Below are 12,306 nucleotides of genomic sequence, written 5' to 3'. Positions count from 1 at the left end.
AGAAGCCCTGCCCCAGAGGATACCATAGAACATTACCAGTGAGATCTGATAAGGAAACTACCTTAAGCATGGTTTGTCTGGCACTTGCTTACCTCAAAGCATGGTTTGCTAAAACACTTCAGACCATGGCTGTCCTAGTCGTAAATCAACCTATTGCAGTGAATGGTGGCAAGGGTAAGGAGACAATAGACTTGGGGTGTCCTCCACCCTGAGTTTGTCAATGCCTCCCACCATGGACACAAGCAGCATTGATCTGCTCCTCACTTGCTAAAAGTGAGAAAGAATAGGATCATCTGCTTCCCTTCCTCATGCTCCATCCTCATACTGGGTTTAAGTTTAAAGAGTACATGTCCCTTTAAATACCATGCAAGGAAGGGGTGATTTGCTACTCCTTCATTTGCTCCATACTCATGTGGCATTTAACATTTAAAAAGACATGTTCCTATTCAACCCATTGCAAGGACAGAATGAGGGAAAGGGGTAGTGTAGCATTCTTTTCTCATGTGGTGTTTAAAGGGAAAATATCCCCTTAAACCCTTTATGAGAAAGGAGCACAGCAGGGACATAAGAAGCTTTTTGGGAGGAGGGATGTGTGAATGCTTGTGCCCCCAACAAAGTCAGCAGTGGTGAATAAGGGGTGAATAAGTGGTGAATTAGGCAGTGAACCCGGTTGGGCTGGCCTGATTCAGACAATGGTTTAACATCCTGATTTGCAGCTAAGTACAAGGAAGCATCATATAAATTGGTGGCACTCTCATTTAGCAGGTGATAGCCAAAGTTCCTATTCAGTCCAACATAGTATTCCTCCAGTAGTTTTGGTGGCACCTCCCTTTTGTTTCTTTTTAGATGATAATCCACTTCAAGAGTGGGAGTCATCTTTCTATTTCTCTTTTAAACCACTTTGTGAACTTTTTTGTTGAAAAATAGCATACAAATATTCATTTGTGTGCATCCTAGGTTTTATTCTATTTATGGAAAAAATCCATTTGCAGATGCAAGAACTTTTTCCAAATAGAAGGAAACCCCCTTAGGATACAACATGTAGTAGTTGTAGCCCTTTTCAATTCGCCACAACCAGAGAAATGCCTGCAATTCTCCTTACATACTTGGCAGGCCTCACTAAAATTGCTTCATGTAATTTTGTATCTGAAAACATTTCCACATAAATGTTTTTATGGAGACATAAGTCCATGGAGACATAAGTACCGCTTGTTTATGAGAATCAGTCTACTATGGAATTAACTGCTTTGCCCTGTTATGTCCAGTGCCTAGCTTCCATTTTTCCCACTTATTCCCTTTGGGTGCAATCCTAACCAACTTTCCAGCACAGCTGTGCATCCTGCAGTTAGGGGGTAGTCACAGAAGTCTCCTCAAGGTAAGGCAATGTTCATTCCCTTACCTTGGAGTTGCATTGCCCTTATGTCAATGCTGGAAAGTTGGTTAAGATTGAGGCCTTGTTGTGTAAATGAATTTCTGCTGAAAGATCTTTATGAGGAAATGATTTTACCATATATTAATCACCTCTTAAAGAAAAAAATACTTATTAATCTTAAACACTATTAAGACTGCAATCCTACGCACATGAAACCTATAAACTAGAAACATTGATTTATATATGGACCCCCTGTCTTGGGAACATTCCAGTGCAAAGGAAATTGTTAAAATTATCTGGTCTTATATATAAACAGAAAATGGAAGTTCCATGCAGGTTAGAACTCATGCAATTTGTTGAACCATAAGAGTAAAGCTAAGAATAAATTTTCATAGTCCTTTTCATCTGAGATGGGTACAACATTTCATATTGTTAAGAAGGTAGCAAATAGAATGTCGAGGGATTTTTTTAAGTCTAGTACTAGGGAAGATGAAAAATGTGATATTCCCTTTACCTCATTTCTTTTCTACCCCAGCTGAAAGTCCTGATATCATTAAGATGAAATCATTAAACCTGAACAGTTTCCCCTGATCTTCTGATGCAGTATAAAGTGCAGACATGAATGCACTGACACATCCTCATTTAGCAAAGCCTGGTACACTGCATTAGAAAAAATAGGAGTTCTGACTAATGTGTATATTCCTAATTTTTATCCAGTTTAATCAAACTTGAAGAGGCCTGCACAATTTTTCTGTAAACTAATTATGTTGTAACAGTACCTAAATCTCTTATTTAGGTACTTATTTAGGTACTTATTTGAAACAGTTTCAAATATGTTTTATTCCAAATTGACTTGTTACAATGAAGTCCACAACACTATAATTTAAATGCTCATAATGACTACCTATTCAGCTACTAAACTATTAATACACAGCACATCAAAAAATAACAGATTACTCAGGCATGCTTAAGGAACTTGTGTATTGCAGCAATTATTATTATTTGGGCAAACCATTATATAAAAGGCTGCTTCCTTGTGAAGTGGTCTGAATCATTCTAAGGGCCAAATTATGTATTATTCAAAATTCCAGATGGAAGAGCTCTGTGTACTCAGCATAATTGAAATGTACTGAATCTGTAGTTTCCTCATGTTTTAAAGGCTTGTGGGAATCCATCCTGACTCCATTTAATGGGTACATACCAGGATATCATGGTACCAGAATATTTAGTTGTACAGCTATTTGATTCTCCCCTTAGAAATAAGTAAGCACTTAAAAATGCTCACTAGCAGCCAGCAGATGGACCTATCTCAGTACCAACAGTGCTTCCTTCCACCTCACTGTTCACTGTAACTGTTCCTTTGTACATATCAAGGAGTGCTCAGATTTTATATCTTCATAGTCACTTAGCTCTTCATAGTCACATCTGCATTCCAAGAGCTTGTCTGTCTGTCTGTGATGATACTGGGACCCACTTTTTAGAATGAGAATCTGTAAGGCCTACCAGAAGTGATGTCATGACCGGAAGTGACATCATCAAGCAGGAAATTTTTTAACAATCCTAGTCTGCAATCCTACCCACACTTACCCAGGAGTAAGTCCCTTTCACTATCATTGTTAAAAGCATAAATATAGTAGCCTGTTAAAAGTACAGATGTGTAACATTTCCCCAAATGCAGTCATATACCATGGTAACATCTAGTCTAATATATTAAAAATAAAATTTTGAAATGAATGGGGACCCACCTGAAGTTGGCTCATGACCCACCCAGTGGGTCCCATCCCAAAGTTTGAGAAACACTACCTTAATAAATTCTGTGACCCCACTGTCTGCTTTGTATTCAAACTGTCATGATGCAGATGTCTGTATAGCCTAATATTGCAGTGTTTGTAAATTGCATAGGGCTAAAGGGGTATACAGATATCCCTTTATATTCACCAGCTGCAAAAGATGGGGTCTATAATTTAGTGGTAAAGACATGCTTTACATGAGAACTTTAGATACAAAATCTGGAACAAATATTTTTGCTGAGATGCTGGAATCCTGCTACCTGTCAGGAAAGGCAATACTGGGCTGAATAAACCATGTGCTGTATGGAAATCTTGTTAATCCAATGGGAGAGCTGTTGCCTGTCCATGCAAATTGAAAAATTTTCAGGATTTTGCCCAGTTCAACTGCAATAATTGTCCTGTGCATGATAGAAGGAAGGTTGTGCCCTTGAGCAGCAGTCCATTGTCAAGTACCAATTAGGTTTGATATTATTGGTGGTTTTTTTCCCATTCTCTGCACCACCTTAGGATAGCCTCTTATACAACACATCTTTTGTCTTTCAAGACTACTAACACAACAAGCCAGGGGAAAAACTTAGCACAGATACTCGCCCGTAAGTCGATCCCATGGATAAGTCGGGGGCAGGTTTTGAACCGACAATCATGGAATTTTCTATGACCCTCGGATAAGTTGGGGGTTAAACTTAGGGGGGGGTGTCTGTAGTTCTGTCTGATTTTACCTGAGGCCAGATCCTGAAAAATAACCTACCACTAATTGTTATCTAAGAACTGTAGTCTCCAATTTATTAAAAACATAGTAAAATATCATAAGATACATTTTTATTCTTTTTTAAATTCTGGTTTTCACCACCTTTTTGTAATCTCTATCAGAGTAAGTGCACTGTAAACAACATGCCAGTAAAACAGTGGTTCCCAACCTGGGATTCATGTATTTCCAGGGGCACTCAACAGGACCGTTAGGGGTACTTGAAAAAAAATGGAATAATGGCAGAAAAAGGCAGGTCATGCTCCAGAATGCCTTGCAAGGACCAGCAAGGCAGGAAGGGAGGTAGCTAGTTGGCTGTGAAAGCCCCACCAATAGCTAGTTTTTGGTCATCAATTCATCTATGAACCAGTGATTGAAAACCAGCACAGTAAAAAAGCTGAAACATAATATGGAAAGTGATCAATCACCCAGAATTTCTCAGGACACTTCTGGTGCAAAACAGTGCAAGGGCAGAGTCTTCTCTTCTTCAAATAGATAAAAAGAGAAAACACCGTGATGAATACATGAAGTCTGGGCTTTCATATGGAGGAGATGAGGGCTTGTATTATTAATTACAAACATTTTGCTAATATGAAGGGTACAATTTATGGAAATGGGTTGCCAAGGGATGTGCAAGTGAAAAAGGTTGGAAACCACTGCAGGAGAACCATGAATCAAATCCACTTTTAAGGTGTCTGGTGTATTAAACCAGAAGCTCTACATATAACATACAACATATAATAATAATAATAATAATAATAATAATAATAATAATAACTAGGTATTTATATACTGCCTTTCTGGTCATTGGATTACTCCTCTGACTTTATTCAAGGCGGTTTACATAGGCAGGCGTTTCTAAATCCCTCAAGGGGATTTTTACAATCGTAGAGGTTCTCTCTTTCAAGAACCAACAACATTTCAGAATGGATCTTCCTGATTTGGTCTCACTTCTGGCCTCTGGTTCTCCCACGCAGGCTGACAAGCAGCTCCATCTCTCACACGGAGGGCAGCCAAGATGCTTCTTGCTCACACCAAGAGCAGGTGGAATCACTCAGCTGGGCTTGTCAGCTGCTTCAAGGTCTCGCCATTCTCAGCCGTTCAGGGAGCTGCCGGTGTCCTCAAACTGGCGACCTTCTGATGTTATCTTCGGGCTAATGGAGGCTCTACCCTCTAGACTAGACCTCCTGCCCCTCCCAGTTATAACACATAACTGGGAGTGTGCAATTCAATTCACAGCAGAGAGATGCAGCTGCATATATTTGCAACCCTTTTTACTCAGAAGTAGACCCACTGCTTTCCATGGGAGTTATTCTTAAGTAATGGTGCACTGAATTGTAGCCTGGGACTTTATTTCAGTTGGAAAGAAGGATCCCATCCTGGTGTTGAAAAAAAAAGTACCTCTGTCAAATGCATGTATTTGCAAAAAGGAACCAGGTTGCAGCAGCATTTGCAAAACAGAATGGAGGAGAATAAAAGGTTAACTTTGGCTGGAATTTCCCAGGAAAGTTACTATAGAAACAAATGATCTCTGCATTGCTTCTAATGAGCTTGCTTTAGCAAGAAAGGAAACTTTTCAGAGTTGAAAGGCTCTGCCCTCTGATTGACCCGGAGATAAGGCAAAGTGATAATTGAAGCTTGATTACTTGGCAAAAATTTTACATACTACAGTAACTGTAAACTTAAAAACTTAATTATAAAATTATAAAATAATTATATTATTGATTATAATATAATAAAATTATTATAAAATTATAATTATTAAATTATAAAAACCAATAATAAAATTTTATAAAATTATAAAAACTTGATTATAAAATAAAACTTAATTATAAAAACTTATTATATAAAATTATATACTGTTTATCTACAAACAGTATGGTAGATAAAACAACTGATAAGCAAACTGAAAACAAAGGAGCCAAGTATAATCCAACAGGAATCAGGCAAGAAGACTGCCAGAACAAATGTTTTCAGTTGGTGAAGTGACCTAATGATAGCCCAGAGCTCGGAATTCCAAAGTCTGGGTTCTGCAGTAGAGAAGACCCTCTCTTGCTTTTCATCTGAAGGATGGCATGCAAAAGAACCTCCCCTACTGACCTCAATGAAAGAACAGGATCATATTGTTGCAAGGCCAAACAGCCACTCAAATAAGCAACTCAGAATGACTCGGTACACAAGGATGAAGGTTCACAGGCTTTTATTGAATTGTATACAGTTGGTCCACGGGACTCATGCCCAGATCATGGACCCCCTCTGAACAGTGGTCCTTAACTTTTATACTACACAATCCTTTGTCTAAAAATCTAGAATTCTCATTCGCTGAAAGTTTGACATCATAAATGGGGCTCAATTTTAATGGGACATAGATAAATACCATTTACATACAAGATGGAAAATAGGTGGGCAACAAGTGAGCAAAACCATTGATTGGCTCTTATTTACATACAGGTGGGGTTTTATCTTAACACTTTGCCAAAATTACACAATTTCCAAAAGTTTCTAAAACCAGTAGGGTTCGCTGTCTATTCAACACTGACCCCTACTCACATTTATTAGTCCAATCAGGAACCTCTTTGAGAAAATAGGTTTTCGTACTATCCTTATTAAAGAGAACACACAAATACTTAAACATGTGAAGACCTTAATTTGGCAGGACTTCTAACCTATTTATTGACTTTTATTCCTTTAGACCCTTCCTAATTAGGATGGTTTTGCTCATGCTACTCATCTGCATCTTCTCCTGGTTTTTGTATATTTCTTGTGGGCCTTTTGCTAACCTGTGTAAACTAGAATCTTTTAAACTCCCTTTTATGACCTTTCTTTTGTGACTGGCCCGCACTTATTAAAGTGTCATAAGGCTTCAGCTAGTTTCTTGTGTCCTTTCTATATTTTAACACAAAACAACCCAAATAGTACTCTGCATATGTGATTTCTGTTTAACAGTCCTTGTCAGACATTACATGTCAGGCAAGCTGTTTTGAAGGAACTCTGTACTAGCCCCCCTCTCTTATCTTGGTTGTTATTCACACAAAGACTCTTTCCTAAGGATGGTCTTGTTTATCTTAACTAAAAGTTTCAAACTTGTTTCTGCCAAGAGCATCCTAGCTGAGATAAGGATGCTTGCTAAACTAAAGCTTTCCTATAATAATAATAATAATAATAATAATAATAATAATAATAATAATAATAATAATAATAATAATAATAATAAATACAGGTATTTATATACTGCCTTTCTTGGTCGTCAGATTTCTCCTCAGACTTTATTGAAGGCGGTTTACATAGGCAGGCTGATTAAATCCCCGTAGGGATTTTTACAATTGAAAGAAGGTTCTATCTTTCAAGAACCACAACAGTCCAGATGTTTCTTTCTGATCTGGTTTCACATTCTGGCCTCCATCCTCCCACGCTCAGAGCAGATGGAATAACTCGGCTCAGCTTGTCAGCTGCTTCAAGGTCGCACGGTGCTGGTGGCCTCGAACTGGCGACCTGTGGATGTTATCTTCAGGCAAATGGAGGCTCTAGTTACACTTTAAAAGCAAAGACTATATATTTATACTTGTTTTTCCTCCTTTTGAAAACTTAAAGGAATAACAAGAGAGTTTTAGCACCTGGCATGGCGACCTTGGCCAGCCCTGTGCGTCTGCCAAAAAGGGTTTTTTATCTATCTTTGTTGCCCTACTCCCTAAACTCCAAACTCCTAAACTGTGTGACTTAATAAAACAGCTTCTCTGTGAGGCTGAATATGATTTTAGCTAGAAATGGCTTTCATTATTCTATGTGCTAGCCAGACCTTTAATAAAATCAGGACTTCTATTTATATACCTTTTGCTATAGCAGTGTGGTTTTTCAAGCTATTTAAGCATTTGTTTCTAAAATCAAGCAGCTTTCTCTTTTGTGCATATGCTATAATTCTCAGTACTCTGCATATACTCTATTGGGCTATCCAGGTCTCGGGTCAAAGGTCACCTTGCCTTAATATGGTCCTTTTGCATGTGATACTTTTGGTATTTGGTTCCAAGTCATTTCGGGCCTTAAAGGAAGTGACCAGAACTTTAAGGTGTGCCTGGAATTAGTCAAGTGTAGTTGGAGTAGAAGAGTTGCTCTAAAAAGCTAGACCCAGACAAAGCAATTTCTGTTTTTGTACTAGCTGGAGTTTTTGGACATTTTCAAAGGCAGCCCTGAAGAAAGTAATCCAGTCTTGATGTAACAGAAACATGTGTGCCTGTGACCAGATCTAGCTTCCCCAAGAATGGTTTCAATTGGTGCACCACCTAAACCTGTCAAAAGCACTCATTTGATGGTGCCACAGCCACCATCTCAGCATCCAGGAGAAAAGTCAGTTCCATGCGTTCTCCCAGTTGCTGCACTTTTGAAAAGAAATAAAGAAAGATCGGGTCCTCTTCTCCATGGACAGCTCATTCCAGAGTCCCAAGGCAATTGTAGGCTAAATGCTGTTTTAATTTACTGCTTTAATGCTGATATTTTTTACATTTTATGTATTTTGAACAGTTTTATTGTTACTTTTATAACCACCTTAACACAGCTGGGATAAAACTACCATAAATAAATAACATCAGTTTCCCCCAAAAACCAAAATTCTCCTTCACTTTGATACATCTAGTTATAAACTGTTTAGATAGGGGTTTGTATCTGAATATTTTTGCCTGGCAAAGCATAATTGCAACTTCCAAAACCTTGGATTTTTTCCTTAAGGCAGGAAAAAGGCAATACTAGCAAAAAAGATAATACTAGCATCAAATCAGATTATCTGTGCCCTTTAACTGGGGTTGTGAGAGTTACTGTTTGTCTTGGCTCAAAGCAGCTGGACCATCTCCAGGTTTGTAGATCATGACTATATCAAATCAGTAACTTTCCTAAGATCATGGCATGTAGAACTGAGACAACTTATAGTGGAACCTTTGGGGTTGCATCATCCTTGTGAATTAGTGGTATTTTGGAATGCATATGTTGAATCTCCTTGCACTGCAGTAATGTTTCCTCAGGTGTATATGTGATTTGTGATTTTAAAAAAATAGTTACAAATTACTTTCATTGAAATCCACAGATCATTGCTTATCAGCCATATGGAAAATCAGTGGACTGGTGGGCCTATGGCGTATTGCTATACGAGATGCTGGCTGGTCAGGTAAGGATTACTGTGATATTTAAGAGTTCACTGAGCAAGCACTATGGTAAGGTAAATATTAAAGATGCCATATTTGAAAGTGTGACTGATGGCAGCATTGTTCTGATTGATTTGTTCAAGCTTGGTGAGATCAAGCCAGTTTTTCAAGACGCTTTGTGAAAGTTAAGTCACAAGACTCCAACATGCATATTGCATGCATGATTATTAGCTTATCGGCCTTCATCACCAACCTGTTTCTTTGTGCATGCAAGCTGATACAGATCATGTAAGCATGCAATAAGAAAAGCAAACGCTCAGTGGCAGAGTTCAGTTGAAGGTAACATACCAATTTTGTTTAATTCTATTCTATTCTGTTGGTGCATGAAATAGTTGTTCAGGTAAGCCACATGAGAGTTAGTTACAGCTTTCCACAGGATTTCCCTTGAAAAGCAATTTTGACAAAGCTGTTCTGTTCCTTGTCAAATCAGTGATGGTGGTCGGAACAGAGTCTTTACATTGAGCAGCTTTTTGCTTAGGTTCTATATATTTAAGGATTTTCACACTGATTTACGGGAAATACCTCGTCTCTTGCAAACTGAAAATGTTATATCTTATTCCCTGTGTACTAAAGACCAGAAATACAAATCTCTGCAAAAATTACTAGAAATCATTTGACAGATCTAATAAGATCATAGAATCAAAATTATTGGAAGAGGCCTTCAAGGCCATCTAGTCCAAACCCCTGCTATAAGTAGGAAAATCCTTTCTAGAGCATCACCAAAAGATGTCTGTCAAGCGGTGACTGAAGGCCCCAACAAGGGAGAACCAATGGAACTAATATTGTTCCATTCAACAGTTGTTCCATTGTTGAATTGCTCTTACTGTTATCCAACAACAGGATCACTTGTACTTTTAATAAACTGTATTGTAAGCCACCTTGGGAGAAAGGGGGCAGTACAAATACTGGAAATAAATTAATTTTGAACATTATGTGAAATGTTTGTGGTTTGTTTTATCAGCCTCCATTTGATGGTGAGGACGAAGATGAACTCTTTCAGTCAATAATGGAACATAATGTTTCTTACCCAAAAGCAATGTCCAAAGAGGCTGTGTCCATTTGCAAGGGGGTAAGCAACCGGGTTATAATGATGACATGGGAAGAATTTTTAGTGCATTTTACAAGGTATTGTTCACAATGGCTGGTGATCTATCTGTAAAACCTTTACACTTGAGGGTAAATGCATGGCTAATATAAAATTAGGGCAGGTTTCTCTGTTATACTAATTAATCCAGCATTGTCATTAGAGGTGTGATTTTTTTTCAATGATAACAAAATAAAAACAGATAACACCGCTTTCTGCCCTTCTCATTTTTGTAAAAAAAAACAAAAACAGAAAATAAAGTCTTCAAAATTTGTGAAAAAAGTAAAATCATTCTCTAACATCTCTACATATCATCTATCACCACTACATGCATGTGGCAGCATCTGCTGACACTACTACCTACATCACTTACTAGTAAACTTTACAAGCATTTATAAAAATGCAGCCTTAGAATAAAAACACATAACACTGCTTTCTGCACTTCTGATTTTGGAAAATACCAAAATCTGCAAAAAAACTAAAACCATTTTCACCCAGCTCTAACTAGCATTTCACTTCATAAGCTCTAGTCTATATGATTTCTCGACAAGTTTCTTATTTAACATTTCTTTCAGCCTCAGTTAAATGTGGGAGGTTTCTGCTGGGGCGCAGAGAGCATTCTGACACACATTCCTAGAACCTAGGAGGCTGCAAATAGGATTACATGGCAGCCAGAAACTGGCAGAAGGAGTTCCCTGACCCTGTTGTGGCTCTTTAAAAAGAAATGCTAGTTGCTGTGTGTAGTTGTTGCGTGGTTGTCTAGGAAACTGAATTTGAAGTGCTTTGTTCCAGTATTACAAAAAATGTCTGAGAGTTAATTTCCCTTATGAAACATATTTCAAACTAGGGGAAAAAATCCAAGCCGTTTTACTTAGTTTTTGACCCTGATTCATCAGCAGGGGAGCAGTCATACATCTGTCTCTAACAAGTTTATTTGTAAATAGATTTTTTTAAAGTCTAAACTATCATAAGAAACCAATTTTGAATCCAGCTGCTACGCAAGTGAATGTTTTTGATGTGTTAGTTGAAATACTGAGCAGTTGTGATTTTTGCTCGAACAGGTCTATCATATCCTTAGACCTTTTGTGTCATCCATTTTCTATCCCTTGTTCAATTACAGACCTGTAATTGCAATGTAAGGGTGACAATCTGCATTGCATGATGTGGTTTGTGTCCAAAGAGAATAGAAGCTAAGATTTTAGGGAAATGGATAAATTCAGGCACTAGGTTGGAGACTCCGACTTCCACATAAAAGAAGCTAACATTTGTAGACAAATTATGACCTCATTGTTGACCATGGAGTCATAATATAGGCATACTGTTGAAGTGTCCAGATGTTAAAGCTGAGGCTGATTCATGCATTTGTGTACATTGCTTGATATTCCTTTGGTGGTTTGGTGCAAACTGTCATGAAAGTGTGTGTTGAGTCGTGGAAACCCATGAAAGCTGTCTGTCCTATGCCTGATTCACAAATGGAAGATACCCCGTGGTGCTGCAGTTGTCAAATTATGAATATGCATGTGTGATTACACTTTAAGTAGGATGCCTGTTTTGGATTCCTGAGGGGAGGCTGTTCTCTTCCATTCTAAATATTTTTTTAAAAGATTTGAATAGTTTTAACTTTGAATTTTTAACATAGTCTACTTATTTATTAACCATCTTAGAAACTGTTACAGCTGAAAGGCCATATATAACATACAGTGAAAAAATGAAAGGAATAACTAGAAAAGGACATTAAACAAATATCTCAAATGCTGAAGTTAATCTGCAAAGAGTGTAGAGTTGAATAAGTATGTCCCCTCGACTACTTATTTGCTCAAGGAGCCCTCGTAATGAGTTGTTCTTATTTCAAATACACAGCAAGGCTCTTTGTTCTGAAATCACGCTTTCCCCATGTAGATATTTATCAGATTGGCATTAAATATGAAATTAAAGAGGCAGATTGGTTGCTGATAGTTGGAATCGTTAAAAGTCTTTAATGAAGATAGCTAGAATGGGGTCAAAAATAAAGAAAAAATTGTATCTTATCGAGTTTCAGTATAAGGGATATCAAATTTAGCCAATATTTTAAATCGTGCATCAAGTGAGAGAGAGAAGAATCTCTTTTAGGAGACATACATTATCTG

The 12,306-nt window shown here is 37.7% G+C and overlaps 1 protein-coding gene across 4 annotated transcripts in view; it reads left to right on the top strand.

The window, feature by feature from the left end:
• Window positions 1–12,306, top strand: part of PRKCA (protein kinase C alpha) — a 255,284-nt gene that overhangs the window by 228,276 nt on the left and 14,702 nt on the right. For all 4 annotated transcript variants that reach the window (XM_066613250.1, XM_066613249.1, XM_066613251.1 and 1 more), the window contains 2 exons: window positions 8,979–9,059; window positions 10,058–10,165. In XM_066613250.1, coding sequence (XP_066469347.1) covers window positions 8,979–9,059; window positions 10,058–10,165 — 189 coding nt within the window. The remainder of the gene's footprint in view (window positions 1–8,978; window positions 9,060–10,057; window positions 10,166–12,306) is intronic.

The sequence above is a fragment of the Tiliqua scincoides genome, chromosome 2 (assembly GCF_035046505.1).
Source record: "Tiliqua scincoides isolate rTilSci1 chromosome 2, rTilSci1.hap2, whole genome shotgun sequence".
Taxonomy (NCBI): domain Eukaryota; kingdom Metazoa; phylum Chordata; class Lepidosauria; order Squamata; family Scincidae; genus Tiliqua; species Tiliqua scincoides.
This window is presented reverse-complemented; position numbering and strand designations above follow the sequence as displayed.